The sequence below is a fragment of the Chiloscyllium plagiosum genome, chromosome 11, assembly GCF_004010195.1.
Source record: "Chiloscyllium plagiosum isolate BGI_BamShark_2017 chromosome 11, ASM401019v2, whole genome shotgun sequence".
NCBI lineage: Eukaryota > Metazoa > Chordata > Chondrichthyes > Orectolobiformes > Hemiscylliidae > Chiloscyllium > Chiloscyllium plagiosum.
In genome coordinates, this window is record NC_057720.1 from 51,858,240 (window position 1) to 51,876,974 (window position 18,735).

Sequence of the window (18,735 nt, forward strand, 5' to 3'; positions counted from 1 at the left end):
CGGAAGTGGAAGCGGTTTCCGGTGAGGGTGGGGGTTGCGAGGGAACGGGTGTTCGTGGATCTCCGGTCGCTATGGCTGTACTGAGGCTGCCTTCCAGAGTCAGCAGGCAGGTCCGCTCCGGGGGGCTCTCCCTGCCCCTGCCCCTGCCCCGGAGACGGAGCACCTCCAGCTCCGAGCTGGACTATCTGCACAAGAGCATCGTGCCCACCGACCACTTCCAGAGGAGCCTGCCGCGGTGAGTGAGCCTCCCCGCTCACTGGGTGAGAGGGCAGCCGCAGCCTGCGACTCTGGCCGCAAGGCGGCTGTGATTTGAATGGGGCAACAACAGAGGGTTCTGGAGAAACTCAGCAGGTCTGAGCATCTGTGGCAGAGAGAAAGCAGAGTTAACGTTTCGGGTCCCATGATTCAGCTTTTGTCTGTTTCTGGTTTCCAGCAGCCGCATGTCTTTGTTTGTTTTGGGCGGATTGTTTGCCTCCTGAACCATTCCGGTGTTTATCTGAGGAAGGGTCACTGGACTCGAAACAATGACACTGTCTTTCTCCCCGCAGACCTGCTGAGTTCCTCCAGCACTGGCTGTTTTTGTTTTGTTTGTTTCAGATCACTGGTATCCGACTTCTCGGGAAGGGTTACTGGACCCGAAACGTTAACTCCGATTTCTTTACACAGATGCTGCCAGACCTGCTGGGCTTTTCCAGCAACTTCTGGTTTTGGTTCCGCAGCTCTTTGTTTATAACATCGGTAAAGAGTTGCGTTCGACAGTGTATGTTACGGTCGGGGATAATTATTGGTGCTTTTCTTGCGAAGTTGCTGATATAACTTCAGTCTGTCACTACTGTGATCAGTGTTTTTAAAATGTAAGGTGTTGGGTGGCTATATACATGAAATTCTTAGAAATATTTATTGTACTTGTCAGTTTTTTTCACATTGTGAATTTAGGCTCTTACTGCTAGTCTGTCTTCTGACTCTTTGTTTTTTTCTTGAAATCCTAAGATTACCAATTCCAAAATTGCAGGACACAATGCAACGTTACCTGACTGCACAGAAGCCACTTTTAGATAATGACCAGTATAAGTAAGTAAACGGAGAGCTTAGTGTGGTGTGTTATGCCAATATATATTTTTTTTTCCCTGTTACTTAGCTATGTAGTTGAATCATTACTGTCTTTGAATTAAACACGAAGTCATAACAATGTATCCTATCCAGCCCAGAAGGATGATTGACTTGGAGCAGAGATTATTTAAAATTTAAAATCTAACAATTGAAATATAATAGCAAATATTGTTCATCTGTAATTAGCTATATAAGTGCATAGTACCTTTGAATTTGACACTATTGTACTTTGCAATTATAAGTGTGTTTTCCAGCATTGTCAATTCAATCAGTGTTGTGGAATACACTGTGTTGTGAAATGCAGGTTACATTTCTCGAACTGTTAGTCAGGTCATGCTGAACAGAGATGAGATTTCTTCCTGCAGGAGGTGAGAAACTCTGATCATTGAAATTCCCAGCACCTTCACTGTCACATCTGCAGTGTGTCTTTAGAATATGACGAGGGAAAAAAGAACTTGGATTTATATAGCTGTTTATGACTTCCAGTTGTCTCAAAGCACTTTATAGTCAGTGAAACTAGGTCACTATTGTAGGAAATTAGGGAGCCAATATGTGCTAAGCAGACACTTTCTGAGCAATTTGATAACAATCAATAATCCCTTTTTGGTGATTTTGGCTGAGAGGATTGGTGTGGATTTGTTGCGCCGAAGGGCCTGTTTCCACACTGTAGGGATTCTAATTCTTAAAAAAAAGAGCAGCACTGAGGTCAGCATGTTGCCCCAAAATGGCAATTAGACATAAACAGAAAAATGAGGGTGTAAATGTGAAGGAACACAGTCATCTCTCTCTTTTTAATCAACTAATTTTCTCAACTTTCCTGTTTGAATCGTGCAGTCTTGTGTTCTAGTAAATCATTCACAACCCAGTTTAATGTAAATAGACACCAGCAATTTGCTTTTGAAAGTTCATGAAAGGATTCAAACCCGTTTATTTTTTAGCCATATAAATCTCTGAATCCAAACTTCTGTCTGATGTTATGACTTGCAAAACATGGCAATTAACTAGCCTGGACAAATTAAATACTTAATCTCCCTTTAAACTGTATTTACTGCTTGTCACAACTTCACATTCTGTGTTCTTTTTTTTAACAATGTAGGAGAACTAAACAGTTGGCTGAGGATTTTGAAAAGGGAATTGGTAAACAGTTGCACGAAGAACTTGTGGCCCAAGACAAAAGAAATAAACACACCAGCTTCATTTCAGGTGAGATTAACTTCCTGATTTGATCTGCTAGACCGAGGTTTAAAAAAACCTGAAGTCCACCCAACTCCACTATCTGCACATAGAGGGGTTCTAGTTGTTTTTGTTCAGAAAGAAGTTGCTATGTGTAAGTATTTGGTTTTGTAAAGCAATGCAGATCATCCTTTTAATAACTACATTTATTTCTGTGCTAAATTACACAAATCATTACAGCTATTGTATAAATGACCCAATAATATTTTGGAATATAGCAATGATAAAATTGTGGCACTGAGTCATATTAATAAAAGATCTAAGTTTGGTCTGTTGCCCTTCTGAATGGAGGCACCACAATTGGCTTCAGCATCCCTGGCATAGAATAGAGGGAGGTTTGCCATGATTCATTACATCTGAGCATTCAGTATTTCTTAATGGAAACAGTTTATATGGGCAATGAATGAGGGCAAGATCAAATTCAAGTATGATATCTGCTGATTTAGTCTCGTGCCAGGATTGTGCATGAGAGTAACTTTTTTGGTGAGTCACTGAAGGACCTGCAATGCTTGTGGAATAGTATAGTGATAATAGTATCTACAGGAAAAGGATGATAAAAACTGGATAACCAATAATAAATTAAAGATGGAATATGTTAATCTATATATTTGTAATGCAGTGTTTTGAGAATCTTTTCTCTCCTTCCATTTCTTTAGGACCATGGTTTGATATGTACCTCACTGCACGTGAACCAGTTGTCTTGAATCATAATCCCTTTATGTCTTTCAATTCTGATCCAAATTCTGCAAACAATGATCAGGTTATTAGAGCGACCAACATGACTGTGTCTGCACTGCGTTTCATGAAGACTTTTCGAGCTGGCTTGTTGGAACCTGAAATCTTTCATCTTAATCCTGCTAAAAGTGATACATCTTATTTTAAGAACATCATTCGATTTGTTCCTGCCTCTCTTTCATGGTATGGAGCCTACATGGTTAATGCCTACCCACTTGATATGTCTCAGTACTACAGACTGTTCAATTCTACTCGTATTCCCAGACCAGGTAGAGATGAGCTGTTTACAGATGAGAGTGCCAAGCACTTGCTGGTGATGAGAAATGGACATTTCTACACATTTGACGTTATTGATCGAGATGGAAGAATCACAAAAGCTTCTGAAATCCAAGCTCATTTCAAATATATTTTGTCTGATCCGAGGCCCCCTCCTGAATTTTGTCTTGGATATCTGACAAGTGAAAATAGAGATACTTGGACCTCGATGAGACTGAGGCTGTTGGAGGCTGGGAATACAGAGACGCTGAAGAAAATAGATACAGCCGTCTTCTGTATTTGCCTTGATGATATCACTGTGAAGGACCACCTGCAGCTCTCTCATAACATGCTTTATGGAAATGGCCTCAACCGCTGGTATGACAAATCCTTCAGCATTATATTAACCAAAGATGGTCATGCAGCTGTGAATTTTGAACATTCATGGGGTGATGGTGTAGCCGTACTGCGTTTAATGAATGAAATTTTCAAGGACACAACTGAGACACCTGCAGTTTCAGCCACTACCTTACCTGCAACAGTTGACTCCTCTCAGTCTGTGCAGAAGCTTGAGTTTAAATTTGATGATTTTCTAAAATCGGGTATTTCGAATGCCAAGGAAAAATTTGATAACACAGTGAGCACCTTAACTTTTGATGCACTGGAGTTCAAAAAAGGTGGGAAGGTATTCCTGAAAAAACACAATGTCAGCCCTGATGCAGTTGCACAACTCTCTTTTCAGATGGCTTTTTTGAGACAGTATGGAAAAACGGTTGCCACCTATGAGTCTTGTAGCACCGCAGCGTTTAAACATGGCCGGACAGAAACAATTCGCCCTGCCACCATTTATACAAAGAAATGCAGTGAAGCATTTGTGAAGGAGCCATCAAAACACAGCATCTCAGACTTGCGGGCGATGATCAACGAGTGCTCCAAGTATCATGGACAGTTGACTAAAGAGGCTGCCATGGGTAAGTCTAGGCATTCTATGGGTACTATCACTTGCTTTTATTGGATTGGTTAATAGTTTTGCCTAGTATTCTTCCCAACTTTGAAGGTGTTGACTCTTTGCAGGGTTTTGCTGTTTCCCTCGATCACTGTTGGCATTCAAATGTCTGGGCTATTCAATAATGGTTTAGCATCACACTCGACAAATTTTCTCCAATTATTTTCTGACATACACTTTCCCTAGAATTTTCCTGCAGTAAGGGTGGAAGGACCTTTGGCCTGTTGCTACTGTTCTCGTTCTTTGAAATAGCTAACCATTAGTTCCTTTCCTCTTTAATTATTGATTCTCTTTTACAATAGGATTCACAGGATTGTAGCAGCAGAAATCTAATTTTGTTAGTTCAGTTCTATTTTCTGACTTGTATAATTTTCATAACTATAGAAGTGAAGTAATTTTCTGATCAAGAGGTACATTTCTCACCTCTTCCTAATTTGGATTTAAGAGGGAAAAATGGTAGTATAGTATATTAATTTTGTCACTGTCAGGGAAAAAAAGTTTAAATAGCAACTTAAGATTCTTCTTTCAGCATTTCCCATGTTATGTGGAGTCATCACACAATATCTTTTGCCACCTTGGTGTTAACCATCTTTTTTGGGGATTTTTAGCAATGTTTTATAGTTGGGTGCTGTTTCTGCTAACTTCCTATTTGTCCAGTGCTGTTAAAGCTGCAATCTCAGATTGTTGTGAACAAATAATGTTCTTTGACTAGCATGTAATACCATTGTTCACTTTTATTTTCCAAAATGTCCCTAATCTTATGACAGGCCTCACCAGTATTAATGCAATAGAGGACCTAAAAATCTGAGCCCTGTTCTTTGCAGAATTTAATTCTGTGGAAGGTCATCCCTGCATATAGGGCTCTTTTAGAGTTTGTGAAGATATATAACATATCCAATGTACAAGTTAACATCCATGCTATCCTCTGCATCAACAATAATGTATGAACCATATTTAGTGTTTTAAACTGAGAATCTTTCTTGTGGACATCACCACCTAATTTTCTCAAAGGCTTAACAATTACCTGCTTTCCGTGAATCAATTGGACACCATATTCCTAAGCCTTGCATAAGAACAAATGCAGTGTTTAATTTTGTACTCTAGATTCTAAGGGTTTCAGTTTTCAAATGTATTTATCAGACATCAGTAACTATTTATTATTTCTTTCTTCAGGTCAGGGATTTGACCGGCATTTGTTTGCTCTGCGATACCTAGCAAAATCTAAAGGAATATCTTTACCAGAACTATTCCAAGACCCATCATATATTCAAATCAACCATAATATTCTTTCTACTAGCACTCTCAGCAGTCCTGCAGTCCAATTAGGGGGTTTCGCACCAGTCGTTCCTGATGGTTTTGGTGTTGGTTATGGTGTTCATGATCACTGGATAGGATGCAACCTATCCAGCTATCCGGCTCGAGATCCTAAAGAATTCTTAAAATGTTTAAACAAAAGCCTGAATGACATTTTTGGTGTGTTAGAAGGACAACCTGTCAGCACCTGAGGTACATGAACTAAGTGGCTAGAAATGAATCCGAATATAATGACTGTACTCTGCAATTATAAAATGTGTGCATTTATAAAGCATATTGTTGATCAGTATATTCTAGAAGAAAATGATAATTGAATCAACAGTCAATAATTGAGGGTGAGACAATGTTGTGTATTTGCAAATCTCTATTCCACTCAGGGTGGCTCACGGTGAGCTGGCTCACAGCACCAGTGACCCAGGTTCAATTCCACCCTTGGGAAACTGGCTGTGGAGAATTTGCACATTTGCCCTGTGCCTGCATGGGTTTCTTCCGGTTTTCTCCCACAGTCCAATGGTTTGCAGGTTAAGTAGATTGACCATGTTAAATTGACCAAAGTGTCCAGGAATGTGCAGGCTAGGTGGGCTAGCCATGAAAAGTGCAGGGTTACAGGGATAGGGTTGGGTCTAGGATACTATTTAGAGGTTTGGTGTGGACTCGATGGGCTGAATGGCTTGCTTCCACGCTGTTGAGATTCTATGAATCTGGGTCACACAGGACTCTAAGTGCAAGTCTCCTTACATCGCTGCCTACAAAATGAGTGTGGGTCCAAACTAAAGTGCTTAATGATAATGTGGTGCTGTTTATCAAAAGACCATATAATGACTGGAAATATAACACTGATGCACGGGCTATTTGGTGTAGTGGTATATCCCTACCTCTGGGCCAGGAGGCCCTGGTTCAAAATAAAAATACTTCCATTAGTGATACAATAGTGATGCTTTCTTGAAGAAGAAAATTGTTGGGCATTTTTAAAAAGTTTTTTTCACAAGTGTTGCATCTGACTTAAAAGTACTAGAAATTGTTTAATCCTGAATACCCAAATCTCTAGCCTTGTTAAGCACAAAATGTAGTTATTTTAATTTTATGATCTGTTTCTTGACCAATAAATTTATTTGATTACTTGAGTTGCTCCTGTGACAAGTTGACAACCACTCTTTCAATGTTATACAGCTAAAAATCCTGATTTAGCCATGACCTATGAACATTTCATACATCCTCAATTACACTTCAAATCTTGGTCACAAGTCTTAAAAGAATACCAAAGTATGTGATTGCTAGTTCATATTAAATATAAATTTTAACTTTAATAGTTTTTCACCACCACCACCCCTATATCTTTTTTTTTGTCAACACAATCTTACAGTAGATGTGTTCAGGAATTTTGGCCAAGTCTTTTCTAAACATTTCTTTTTGGAGCTTAAATTACATTTTAAGCGTTCTATGGTTCTAATGTTGGGATGTAATGCTTCCCATGAAACATCATTTGTTTTTAATATTTCAATGCATCAAATTTGGGGACAATCAAACAGTTACCAAGCATTCAGATGTGATGTGTTTAATTATGCTGTCAATGCAATTTGAGTACTTTGCACTGTTCATTTTGTATTTGGATCAGCAGTAGTAACATAACTGAACTTTGTAATACTCAGTGCTAAATAACTGCCATGCTTCAAAGTTATGTTGAATAACATTGGACTAATTTTGGCCATCTGGACTAATTATATTACACTAATGTAATGGACCTAAAAAGGATAATGCGTTTTCAAATGAAACCAAAAATAAACTTTAGTTGGTTAACATTTATATTGGAATTGTCTGCCTCTCTCAATCTGAAGTTATTTTCTGCATTTTGTTTTGATGGGACTCATGTCATAAACTCTTGGAAAAATATTTACCAGGAATTTATCAGGGCTAATTCAAGACTTGGTACATAAGGTTTTACTGGAAATCCTATTCATTCAAGTAAATCCAAGTTAGCATGTTTAAGTAACTTAACTGAATTTTTGAAGAAATAACAGACTGGGTTGATGAGGTTAGTGGAGCTGATGTAGGCTTCCAAAAGACATTTGATAAAATGTCATAACAAGTTGGTCAACCCCAATCAAAATTAAAGGCCTGTAGAATAGCAGGAACACTGGCAGTGAGGATACAAAGTTGGCTGTGTGAATGCTTGTTATTTTTGGTCTGAACGAAAAGCACTTGGGACAATCCCCAGGGATTGGTGTTAAAATCACTTCCTTGATCTATGTTAGTTAAATGATGACTTTATCCTCATCAAGCTACCTGTTGCAGGTGTATCTCCCCATAATAGTATTGGTAGGAGTGACTACCACATAGACCTTGTGGGAACAAGTTCCATTGTATTGTGGATATCCTCCATATTAAGTGACACTGCCACTGTGCCAACTGGGATAGATTTGGAAATAGAAACATTTGCAGTCATGCAGTTTTGTGTTAATGGACCAGTAGCAGCAGAATTGTAACCAACTGTGTAGCTGAATGGCCTTAAAGTCCCCACTCTGTCATGATCATTACCACCACCTCCCACCGAACCCCAATCACCCACAAAAAGTTTAACATTGAGGGCTATCTGCCTGTAAAACGTGATCTCTGCAATGCACTTGTTAGTGTGTCACCTTTGTGACATTAAGATCAAGAATCTCATCTGTAGAATGTAGAGCAAACAGCCATGTTAATGAGAATGCACAGCTCAGTCTCAAGAAATTCTTAGAGATGACCATCTATACTTTATTCATTCATAGTAATGTATTCATTTGCTCTGCTAGTGTTTATTACCCATCCCTAACTGCCCACTGGGCAGTTAAGAATCAACCATATGTTTTGCATCTGGAGCCATATGGAGACTACAGGTAAGGATGGCAGATTTCCTTTCTTAAAGGGTATTAGTGAATCAGATGGGGTTTTACAACAATCGACAGGTGGGGGGCGAGCTGCTTTCTTGAACTGCCGTAATCCATGTGTTGTAGGTTGATCCACAATGGTTTTAGGGAGGAAAATGCAGAATTTTGACACAACAGCACTGAAGGAACATGGATATATTTCCAATTCAGGATGGTGGGTAGCTTCGAGGGGACCTTGCAGATGATATTCCCAGGTATCCTCTACCCTTGTCCTTCTAAATGGAAGTGATGGTGAGTTTGGAAGGTGCTGTTTAAGGATCTTCAGTGAATCCCTGCAGTGCAGCTTGTAGATTCACATCTACTACTGAGAGTCAGTGGTGGAGGGAGTGAGTGTGATGCCAGTCAAACAGGTTGCTTTGTCCGGAAAGGTGTCAAGCTTCTTGAATGTTGTTGGAGCTGTACCCATTCAGGCAAGTGGAAAGTATTCCATCACACTTCTGACTTGTCTCTTGTAGACAGGCTTTGGAGAGTCAGGTGGTAAGTTACTCACACAGTATTCCCAGCCTCTTGTAGCCACTATGTTTATGTGGCAGTTTATGGTCAATGGTCACCCCAAGGAGGTTGACAGTGTAGGTTTCAATGATGGTAACACCAGTGAATGTCAAGGAGCAGTGGTTAGATTGCTCTAATTGGAGATGGTCATTGTTCAACATTTGTGTGGCATGAATGATACTTGCTCCATGTCAGCACAAGCCTGGATACTGCCCAGGTCTTGTGTGTCTACATGATTGGCTCATGGATGAACAAAAAAAAACAGAAATAAAGTACATTATCTAATTTATCTTAACAAATAAATCTTTCAGCAACCAAGTGTTAGCTCCTGGAAAAATGCTTTATAACTTGATATCCAGGCATGCTGCTGGTAACCTCACTAAGGAGATAGAAGCATGCTCAGACATGTGAACCAAAAGTTATCTTCCATAGGTGAACCGGAATGACGAAACCTACATCAATGCTAATTCAGCTGGCCAGTGTTAATTTTTATTAAAGATAATTAAACTTTGACTTGATAGATGAGGATGAACTGATTCACTGGTAAGTATATGCCAGATGAAATTGTGGTGTTTTTACTTCTCTGCCTCAGTTCATTTGAGTATGAGAGAATCCTTAGCTGTTAAATGTCTGTCAGAGTCCAGTTCAGATTTTAACAAACTGATGAGTGACTTCATAGATTCCCACAGATTCCTGAATTTTCTCATCATAATCATTCCAATCCTAACCAAGATAAAACAAGTTATTTCAGATAATTGTTCAGCAAGTCCAATTTATACCTTTTCTACTTTTTATCAGATCCAGTTCCAAAAGAAGAGTGTGTAGCTAGCTCACCTTTTCCAGCAGATTAATCTCACAAAATTTTGTTCCAGACTCTGCCCCTTCTGCAGCAAATCCAGCCTAAAAGCACAGGATGAACTTTAGTAAGCAGCTGATCAACACTTCATTGCACTAACTGAACTTTCAGCTTTTATTTTACTGGGGCAAATGATCCACGTCAATGATGCAGCTTTCATTTTCATTGCACCAGCCATTTATTACATTTGCACTTGACTGTGAACTTTCTTACAAATTTTGCATTGGAAATTTCTGTGACGAGAGAGATATTTTGGTGCAGCATTCTCTCCAGGGGATCCAGGGTATGTGAGAATAGGGCAAGTCACTATCTCTTAACCAACCAGATTTAAAGAATCATGAATCAGGAGCATAGAGTTTGAACCAGGCATTGCAAGTCACAATATTTAATATAATGGCAAATCAGACAAGGCAAAAAAAAGGATGAGAATGATTGGATTTTTAAAAAATGTCACTAAAACAAAAGTGTTGTTTTAAAATTTCTAATCAAAATCTTACATAGGATATAATGTAATGTAACAGATCATTCATCCATTTACACTCCACTCAAGCCTCCTCCCTCCTCATCCAATATCAATGTAACCCTTTGTTCTCTTCACACTAACTTGCTAATTTAACTCCCTTTAAATTATTCTGCTTGTTTATACCATTCCTGTGATGGAGAGTTCCACATTCTCACAACACCCTGGATACAGAGGTATTTTTGAATTGTCTATTGGATTTCTTGATGACTTTCTCAGCCTGACTGTCTTGAATTATGTTCTTCCTTGATTGGAAATATTCTCTCAATATGCCTTGCAACAAAATATTCCATATTTTAAAAAGTTTTCAAGTTCACCCCTCCGGTATTTTGAGAGAAGAGACCCAGTCTCTCAATTTTTATGTCGACTCAGGTATTTCTATTATCAGGATTGTGAATCTAATCTGCACCCTCTCCAGTGCCTCAAACTTTATAATATTGCAACCAGATCCATATGCAGTTCATAGTGTGATTTAATCAAGTTCAATACAGATTTAGCATTGAAATTAAAAAGGCCCAAATTGATCCAGAAACAGATGGTTAAACATGACAGGTGAGTTCAAAGTCTTTGGTCCTTAGACTTAAAGGAGTGAAGATCACAGAATTATTACGGTGCAGAATGAGGCTGCCTGACCGACTGTGTCTGCACCAGATCTCTGAATTAGCATTATGGCTTAGAGCTATTTTCCTGATTTTTTTTCCCCCTCATAATCCTCAATATTGTTTCTAGTTAAATTATCATATAATACACTCCTGAATGCCTCGATTGAACCTGCTTTCACCATACTTCCTGGCAATGGGTTCCAGCTGCTAAATACTCACTGTGAAAAAGCTTTTGCTCACATCACATTTGCACCTTTTGCAAATCAACATCCTCTCATTCTCGATCCTTTAATTTAAAAAAAAAGTTTCTCCATTTATACTCTGTGCAGCTCCGTCATGACTTTCAAAACTTCAATAAAAAAGATCATGAGGGGCATGGATAGGATAAATAGACAAGGTCTTATCCCTGGGGTGGGGGAAGTCCAGAACTAGAGGGCATAGGTTAGGGAGAGGGGAAAGATATAAAAGAGACCTAAGGGGTAACCTTTTCACACAGAGGGTGGTGCGCATATGGAATGAGTTGCCAGAGGAAGTGGAGGAGGATGATACAAATACAGCACTTAAAAGGCATTTGGATGGGTATGTGAATAGGAAGGGTTTAGAGGGATATGGGCCAAGTGCTGGCAAATGGGACTAGATTAGGTTAGGATATCTGCCAGCATAGATGAGTTGGACTGAAAGGTCTGTTTCTGTGCTGTACATCTCTATGACTCTAAATCTTCTCAAACTTCTCATCTGAAAGGAGAACAGTCAGAACTTCAATCTATCTTCATAACTGAAATTTCTCATCCCTTGGATCATTCTTGTATACCTATTCTGCACACTTCCAATTGTATTCACAACTTCCTGAAGTGTAGTACTTAGAACTGTACACAATACTTGAACTGAGGTCTGTACTAATGTTATTTGAGTTCAGCACAGTCTCCTTGCTCCTGCATTTTATACCACTGTAAATAAAGCCCAGGACACTGCATGTACTGAAATCAAAATACTTCAGGTGTTGGAAATCTGAAATACAAACATACTCAGCAGGTCTGGCAGAATCTGTGGAGAGAGGAGGAGTTCAGTCTAACTCCTCAGTTTCAAAGAGTCATACTGAACCTGAAACATTAACTCTGTTTCCCTCTCTCCAGATGCTGCTAGACCTGCTGACTTTGCTAGCGTGTATTTATTAACTGCTTGCTCTATCTATTCTTCAACCTTCAGTGATTTGTGCACGTATATAAACAGATTTCTCTACTCTTGCACACTAAGGTAATGCCCTTTACTTTTAATCTTACCTCCATGTTCTTTCTATCAGAATGTCTTACGTCATACTTCTCTGTACTGAACATCATTTGCCATCTACCTGCCCACTCTACCAATTTGTCAATGTCCTTTTATAGTTCTACACTGTTCTCACAATTTATCATGCTTCCAAGTTTTGGATGATTGAAGTGTGGAAATTGCCCCTATATGTAAAGATCTAATACATGTATATATAATCACGTAAAGCAGGGGTTCAAACTAGATCCCTGGGGAACTCCATTACAAACCTTCAGCCCGAGAAACATCTTTAACCATTGCTCTTTGTTTCCTGTTCCTCAGCTAATTTGCATCCATATTGCAATTGTTGCATTTATTCCTGAGTAATACGGATTTCTCACAAGTTGATTACATAACACAGTATCAACGCTTTTTCAAAGTTCCTGTACACCAAATCAACGGCATTACTCTCCTCAACCGTCTTTGCTAGTTCTTTAAAAAACTCAAGTTAGCTAAATATGATTTTCCTGAAGAAATCTGCCTGATTCTTCCTAACTTACCCACATTTTCCATGTGTCTAATTAAACACAGGGCAGCACGGTGGCACAGTGGTTAGCACTGCTGCCTCACAGCGCCAGAGACCTGGGTTCAATTCCCGCCTCAGGCGACTGACTGTGTGGAGTTTGCACGTTCTCCCCGTGTCTGCGTAGGTTTCCTCCGGGTGCTCCGGTTTCCTCCCACAGTCCAAAGATGTGCAGGTCAGGTGAATTGGCCATGCTAAATTGCCCGTAGTGTTAGGTAAGGGGTAAATGTAGGGGTATGGGTGGGTTGCGCTTCGGCGGGTCGGTGTGGACTTGTTGGGCCGAAAGGCCTGTTTCCACACTGTAAGTAATCTAATCTAAAAAAAATCTAATAAACTATTTTGAATAATTGTTTCAATAATGTCCACACCACTGAAGTTAAACTGACTAGTCTGTAATTACTGGCCTTATCTTTACAACACTTTTTGAATATCTGTATTAGATTTGCAATCTAATATAGATCGAGCAAGTCCCCCGAGTCCAGGGGAAATATAAAGATCATTATCAGTGCTTCTGTAATTTACAATCTCACCTTTTTAAATATCTTTACATTTTGGAGTGGGTCACTGCAGGGGGAAAGACCACAATAAGTGAGGGTAAAGTTTTGCTGGGAAAATGTATCAAAGATAGAAGTGAGAAGTGGGTGAAAAAAAAACAATGGCTGCAGAAATATTGTGGCAAATGTGACAGCAAAGTTAGAATTTAAAAACTGCAGATTATGAGATCATGGAAGAATGTGGGTGGTAAGCAAAGCATGGAAGTTATTGCAGATGAGCTTGTTAGTAACTGAGCTCATGAAAGTGAGGCCTGCTATGGGAAATGAAAGGATTGTGGGTGAGGGTTTGTCCATGAATATGGAAGGAGGGTTTATACAAGATAAGGAGAAGTTTAGTGCAAACAGACCAGCAGTGGAATTACTGCAGGGAAGAGAAACAAAATTAGTTTGTAACATGGGAATGTCCCCAATTGAATACGTCAGGACAATGTCAAAATCTAGAACTAGCAAATCAGTAACTTACTTACTTGTGGTTGAAAGTCCACTGGTTCTAATCCTCGACACTCAAAGTGTACTATAGTTTTAAACTTTTCACTGTCATCAGCCTTAGTACAAAAGAAATAGAGCCTGATTAACACATTTGCAGCATCATTTTGTAAATAAATACATTTGCTTGTTTCTACTGGTATATAAGATTTCTTTTCAGGAACACTGCAGATGAATGAACGGACCAAGTACCTGCTGCTTGAAACAAGTTTACAACTGCACAGAGGAGGTAACACTTCATAAGGCAACTTACATTGTAAGGCTTCATTGTGTCCTTCAGAATATCTAAAAAAAATGCAGAGCCACATATCAAGGATTTAACATTCAAATAACATTAATATTTTAATCACTACAGTTGAAACTGTCAAATCAACCACTGCTAAAAGGTCAACTACATGCCGTAACAGCTATAACATTGGTTTTAAATATCAGTCTGCACTGAACTGCTGGATAATTCGGTAGCTTCAAATATTTGAACAAAATAATGGCCAATATACAGAATTAGTGGAGCTTTTGCTTTTTGTTCAGAATAATTAATATTTTACTTCAACTAAAGGATGAATACTAGAGTCTGCAACAGTAGATGTTAAATAAACAATTACCAAACTGCATACTTGATGGTCAGATTGCAGCTATTGTGACTGCCAGAGTAATTGTAGTTGTGAGGCCCCAACATCATTCTGCCCTGCGCTATTGCTCATCACTGCCAGGATGCTCATGAGAACTCGCAAATAAATACAATTTAGATGTCACTGAGAGAAATGCCAGTGGAAAAGCATAGATGATCGATTGAACACAAAGTGCACTGAGACAAAGAAGATAATGCAGGGTAGAAATAACAGTCTTTATGATGGACATGATATATTGGATCAGGGTGAAATAGTACAGTTGTTATGAACAATCTGATTCTGTCTCAGAATATTTTAGCATATTGAAAAGGACTAGAGTTGTGTTAAACACTTAGCTAGTACTGACTGTGTATATGAAGGAAATCTCTTTAACAGCAAGTAGTATCAACCACTGAAATGGATGCTGAGGACAGATCATCATGTTTCCAAAACTGATGTCAGTGACATCCTGTTACAGTATTTGCTGTTTCCACAAGAGGTTTAGATAAATGTGAGGTGCTACAGTTTGGAAAGACAAATCAGGGCAGAACTTATACACTTAATGGTAAGGGTGTGTTGCTGAACAAAGAGACCTTGGAGTGCAGGTTCATAATTCCCTGAAAGTGGGGTCCCACGTCGACATCGATATGCTTGCCTTTATTGGTCAGTGCATTCAGTTTAGGAGTTTGGAAGTCATGTTGTGGTTGATTAGGTCATTTTTGGAATACTGCATGCAGTTCTGGTCTCCTTGTTATAAGAAGGATGTTGTGAAACTTGAAAGGGTTCAATAAAGATTTACAAGGATGCTGCCAGGGTTGGAGGGTTTCAGCTATAGGGGGAGGCTGAATTGGCTGGGGCTATTTTCCCTTGAGCATCAGAGGCTGAGGGGTGACTTTAAGAGGTTTATAAAACAATGAGGGGTATGGATATGGTAAATAGACAAGGTCTTTTCCCTGGGGTGGGGGAGTCCAAAACTAGAGGGCATAGGTTTAAGGTGAGAGGGGAAAGATTTAAAAGGAACCTAAGGAGCAACGTTTACACGCAGAGGGTGGTGCATGTATGGAATGAGCTGCCAGAGGAAGTGGAGGAGGCTGGTACAATAACAACATTTAAAAGGCATCTGGATAGGTGTATAAGTAGGAAGGGATTTGAAGGTTATGGGCCAAATACTGGCTAATGGGACTAGATTAATTTAGAATATGTTGTCAGCATGGACAAGTTGGACCGAAAGGTTCGTTTCCATGCTGCACAGCTCCATGATTCTAAGTAGAGCAACACTGAGTATATAAAAATAGTTGGACATTGCAGCAGACATTGCAAAAGATTATATGTAACTGACAGTTATTACATTTCTATGAAGATCATATCAAAATTAGTATTTTGTTCTCAAATCATTTTTAAACTATTGATAAGTCACTTCATTTCTTGTAGCAATACAACTAATTCATTGATTTTGAGAGATAGAACTTCATACCACCCTCAGAGGTTAAGTATGGGGCATTATTGATCACTACTCAGAACACAGGTAGGCTAAACCCACTGTTATGCATCAAATGGTTTAATGCATCAAATCCGCCCTAGCTGCAAGCTGCTGCCAAATATTTAAATATTATGGTTGCAACTTTAAATAATCTAGCTTCACAATCTTATACGCTGTTAATGGTTTCAGTGCTTGTCCATGTACTCTGACTTCACATTGCAAAACAAATGATTTCAAAACATTATTACTGTCACCACATGTAGAACTGCTTCTGATCGGGGAACTGATGGTCTGGTGGTATTATTGCTCGACTATTAATCGAAAAACTCAGCTAAAGATCTGGGAACCCAGTTTCAAATCCAACAAGGGCAGATTGTGGAATTTGAATTGGATAATCTAAAATCTGGAATTAAGAATCTACTGATGACCATGAAACTGTTGTTTAGAAAAAACCCACCCGGCTTACTAATGATTTAGTAAGTTTGCAGATGACATCAAAATTGGAGGTGTAGTGGACAGCGAAGAAGGTTACCTCAGATTACAACGGGATCTTGATCAGATGGGCAAATGGGCTGAGAAGTGGCAGAAGATGTGCAGGTTAGGTGAATTGGCCATGCTAAATTGCCCATAGTTTTAGATGAAGGGGTAAATGTGGGGGAATAGATCTGGGTGGGTTGCTCTTCGGAGTGTCGGTGTGGACTTGTTTGGCTGAAGGGCCTGTTTCCACACTGTAAGTAATCTAATCTAATCCAGATAAATGCGACGTGCTGCATTTTGGGAAAGCAAATTTTAGCAGGGCTTATACACTTAATGGTAAGGTCCTAGAGAGTGTTGCTGAACAAAGAGACCTTGGAGTGCAGGTTCATAGCTCCTTGAAAGTGGAGTCGCAGGTAGACAGTACAGTGAAGGTGGCGTTTGTATCCTTTCCTTGAGTGGGCAGAGTTTTAAGTACAGGAGTTGGGAGGTCACGTTGCGGCTGTACAATTGCAACATTTAAAAGGCATCTGGACGGATTTATGAATAGGAAGGGTTTGGAGGGATGGGCCAGGTGTTGGCAGGTGGGACTAGATTGGGTTGGGACATCTGGTCGGAATGGACAAGTTGGACTGAAAGGTCTGTTTCCGTGCTGTACATCTCTATGACTTCATAACTCTCTAACAGCTTGTACAGTTGTTGCTATTGCTAAAATTAATCTCTTCCTAAAAAGGATGGTTTAAACAACGTGAAAAGAAATTACAAAAATGCAGTGTAATAAAACATTAATCACTGAAACAGATTAGGATTCCTCTGTAAATCACCTACCAATGGAATTCTCTCTTGAACACAGCTTGCACTTCTGTATCATACTGGCACTTCCTCTCCCACCTTTGAGTGGGGCACTGTTCTGCACAAAACAAGAACTTGCATTTATGTGGCACCTTTAAAAATATTAAATGTAGCAGGTTGGGAGAATCATATCAGGATTTAACTTTTAAAGCAGCATGCTGACCAATCATGGTCCAATGACTAAATACATGGAGCGCTACATGATTTATTGTTTTATTGAGAGTAAAAGAAAAAAACAACAAAATAGGACTCACCATTAATGTGATATACTGCCATTTATCAGACACCTCTCCACAATTCTGACATTTCAACTAACGTAAAAGCATACAGAAATTAATTAAGTGTTTGTGAGTCAGACACTGTTTATGCTACAGCCACAACTAGCACCACTCAGTAGTTTAGGATTAAGACATGCTTAGACAAGTTTGTGTCCTTAAATAAAACCATTGTGGGAACAACTTTGCTACAAGAATTGCAGTGGTAATGAGACAAACAGTGTTGAGAAATTATTTTAAATGATTGTTCAGATTTACTTTTCATACAATACTGAACAGGTTAAAAAAAAACAAAAATATAAACAGAAAACATTGCAAATACCTAGTAGGTCTGCTGGTAAATATTGAAAGAATAAAGTTATAATATTTCAGAACTAATACATCAAGTTTGATATGCTTTGCGGTAGACTAAATCACAATAATGAGATGAGAGGAATTCAGTAGAGTATGATAAATTACAAGTAGAACAGTACGATGTACAACTGAGCTTTAAGTTGAGCAGTGCGGCGGAGGTTGGGGGATTCAGTAGATATGTGATAATCTACAAGGATTTGAGTAGACAAGTTAGTCTGTGGAATATTGGGTTTGTGAAGAGTGATGTGTTGAGTTGTGAGGCTCGAGTAGAGCAACTAATCTGTGCGGGTTTGGTCAGAGCAGTATAATGGGCTGTGGAACATGAGTAGAGCAGCTTGAGCTGTGGGATATTGAAAAGAGCAATATGATGGATTGTGAACGTTTCAGCAGAGCAGCATGTTAAGCTGTTGAATGGGCTGATGTGTACAGCAGTGTAATGAGCTGTGGGAGCTTGAGTACAGCAGTATGGGTTTGTACAGAACAATGGGATGGGCTGTGGGAGGTTGAGTAGAGCAGTATGGGTTTGTATAGGACAGTGGGAGGTTATTTAGGGTTGTGGGAGGTTGCTTAGAGCAGTGCTGTTGAATGGGCTGATGTGTACAGCAGTGTAATGAGCTGTGGGAGCTTGAGTACAGCAGTATGGGTTTGTACAGAACAATGGGATGGGCTGTGGGAGGTTGAGTAGAGCAGTATGGGTTTGTATAGGACAGTGGGAGGTTATTTAGGGTTGTGGGAGGTTGCTTAGAGCAGTGTGATGGGTGATGAAAGGGTGGATGGAGC

General features: G+C 39.4%; 2 protein-coding genes across 4 annotated transcripts in view; one reads left to right on the top strand and one right to left on the bottom strand.

Annotated features, from left to right (window-relative positions):
- cpt2 (carnitine palmitoyltransferase 2) lies at positions 1 to 6,138 on the top strand. The gene is made up of 5 exons (XM_043699316.1): positions 1 to 235; positions 991 to 1,071; positions 2,207 to 2,313; positions 3,000 to 4,304; positions 5,513 to 6,138. The coding sequence occupies exons 1-5, from the start codon at positions 72 to 74 to the stop codon at positions 5,842 to 5,844; spliced, it is 1,989 nt and encodes a 662-aa protein (XP_043555251.1). The 5' UTR covers positions 1 to 71; the 3' UTR covers positions 5,845 to 6,138.
- Positions 6,139 to 9,533: 3,395 nt separating this feature from the next.
- czib (CXXC motif containing zinc binding protein) overlaps positions 9,534 to 18,735 on the bottom strand; it is a 14,366-nt gene continuing 5,164 nt past the window's right edge. Inside the window, exons 3-8 of one of the 3 annotated variants that reach the window (XM_043699320.1) lie at positions 17,581 to 17,637; positions 17,303 to 17,384; positions 14,166 to 14,197; positions 13,890 to 13,971; positions 9,901 to 9,966; positions 9,534 to 9,789 (exon numbers count right to left, since the gene is read on the bottom strand). In XM_043699320.1, coding sequence (XP_043555255.1) covers positions 9,920 to 9,966; positions 13,890 to 13,971; positions 14,166 to 14,197; positions 17,303 to 17,384; positions 17,581 to 17,637 — 300 coding nt within the window. In that variant the 3' untranslated portion in view covers positions 9,534 to 9,789; positions 9,901 to 9,919. The remainder of the gene's footprint in view (positions 9,790 to 9,900; positions 9,967 to 13,889; positions 13,972 to 14,165; positions 14,198 to 17,302; positions 17,385 to 17,580; positions 17,638 to 18,735) is intronic. The other 2 variants (XM_043699317.1, XM_043699318.1) reach the window with 2 other exon arrangements.

Coding starts and splice junctions, on each gene's coding strand:
- cpt2 (XM_043699316.1), top strand. CDS start 72: ATGGCTGTACTGAGGCTGCCTTCCAGAGTCAGCAGGCAGGTCCGCTCC. Junction 2,314..2,999: donor ACACACCAGCTTCATTTCAG/GTGAGATTAACT, acceptor CCATTTCTTTAG/GACCATGGTTTGATATGTAC. Junction 4,305..5,512: donor GACTAAAGAGGCTGCCATGG/GTAAGTCTAGGC, acceptor TTCTTTCTTCAG/GTCAGGGATTTGACCGGCAT.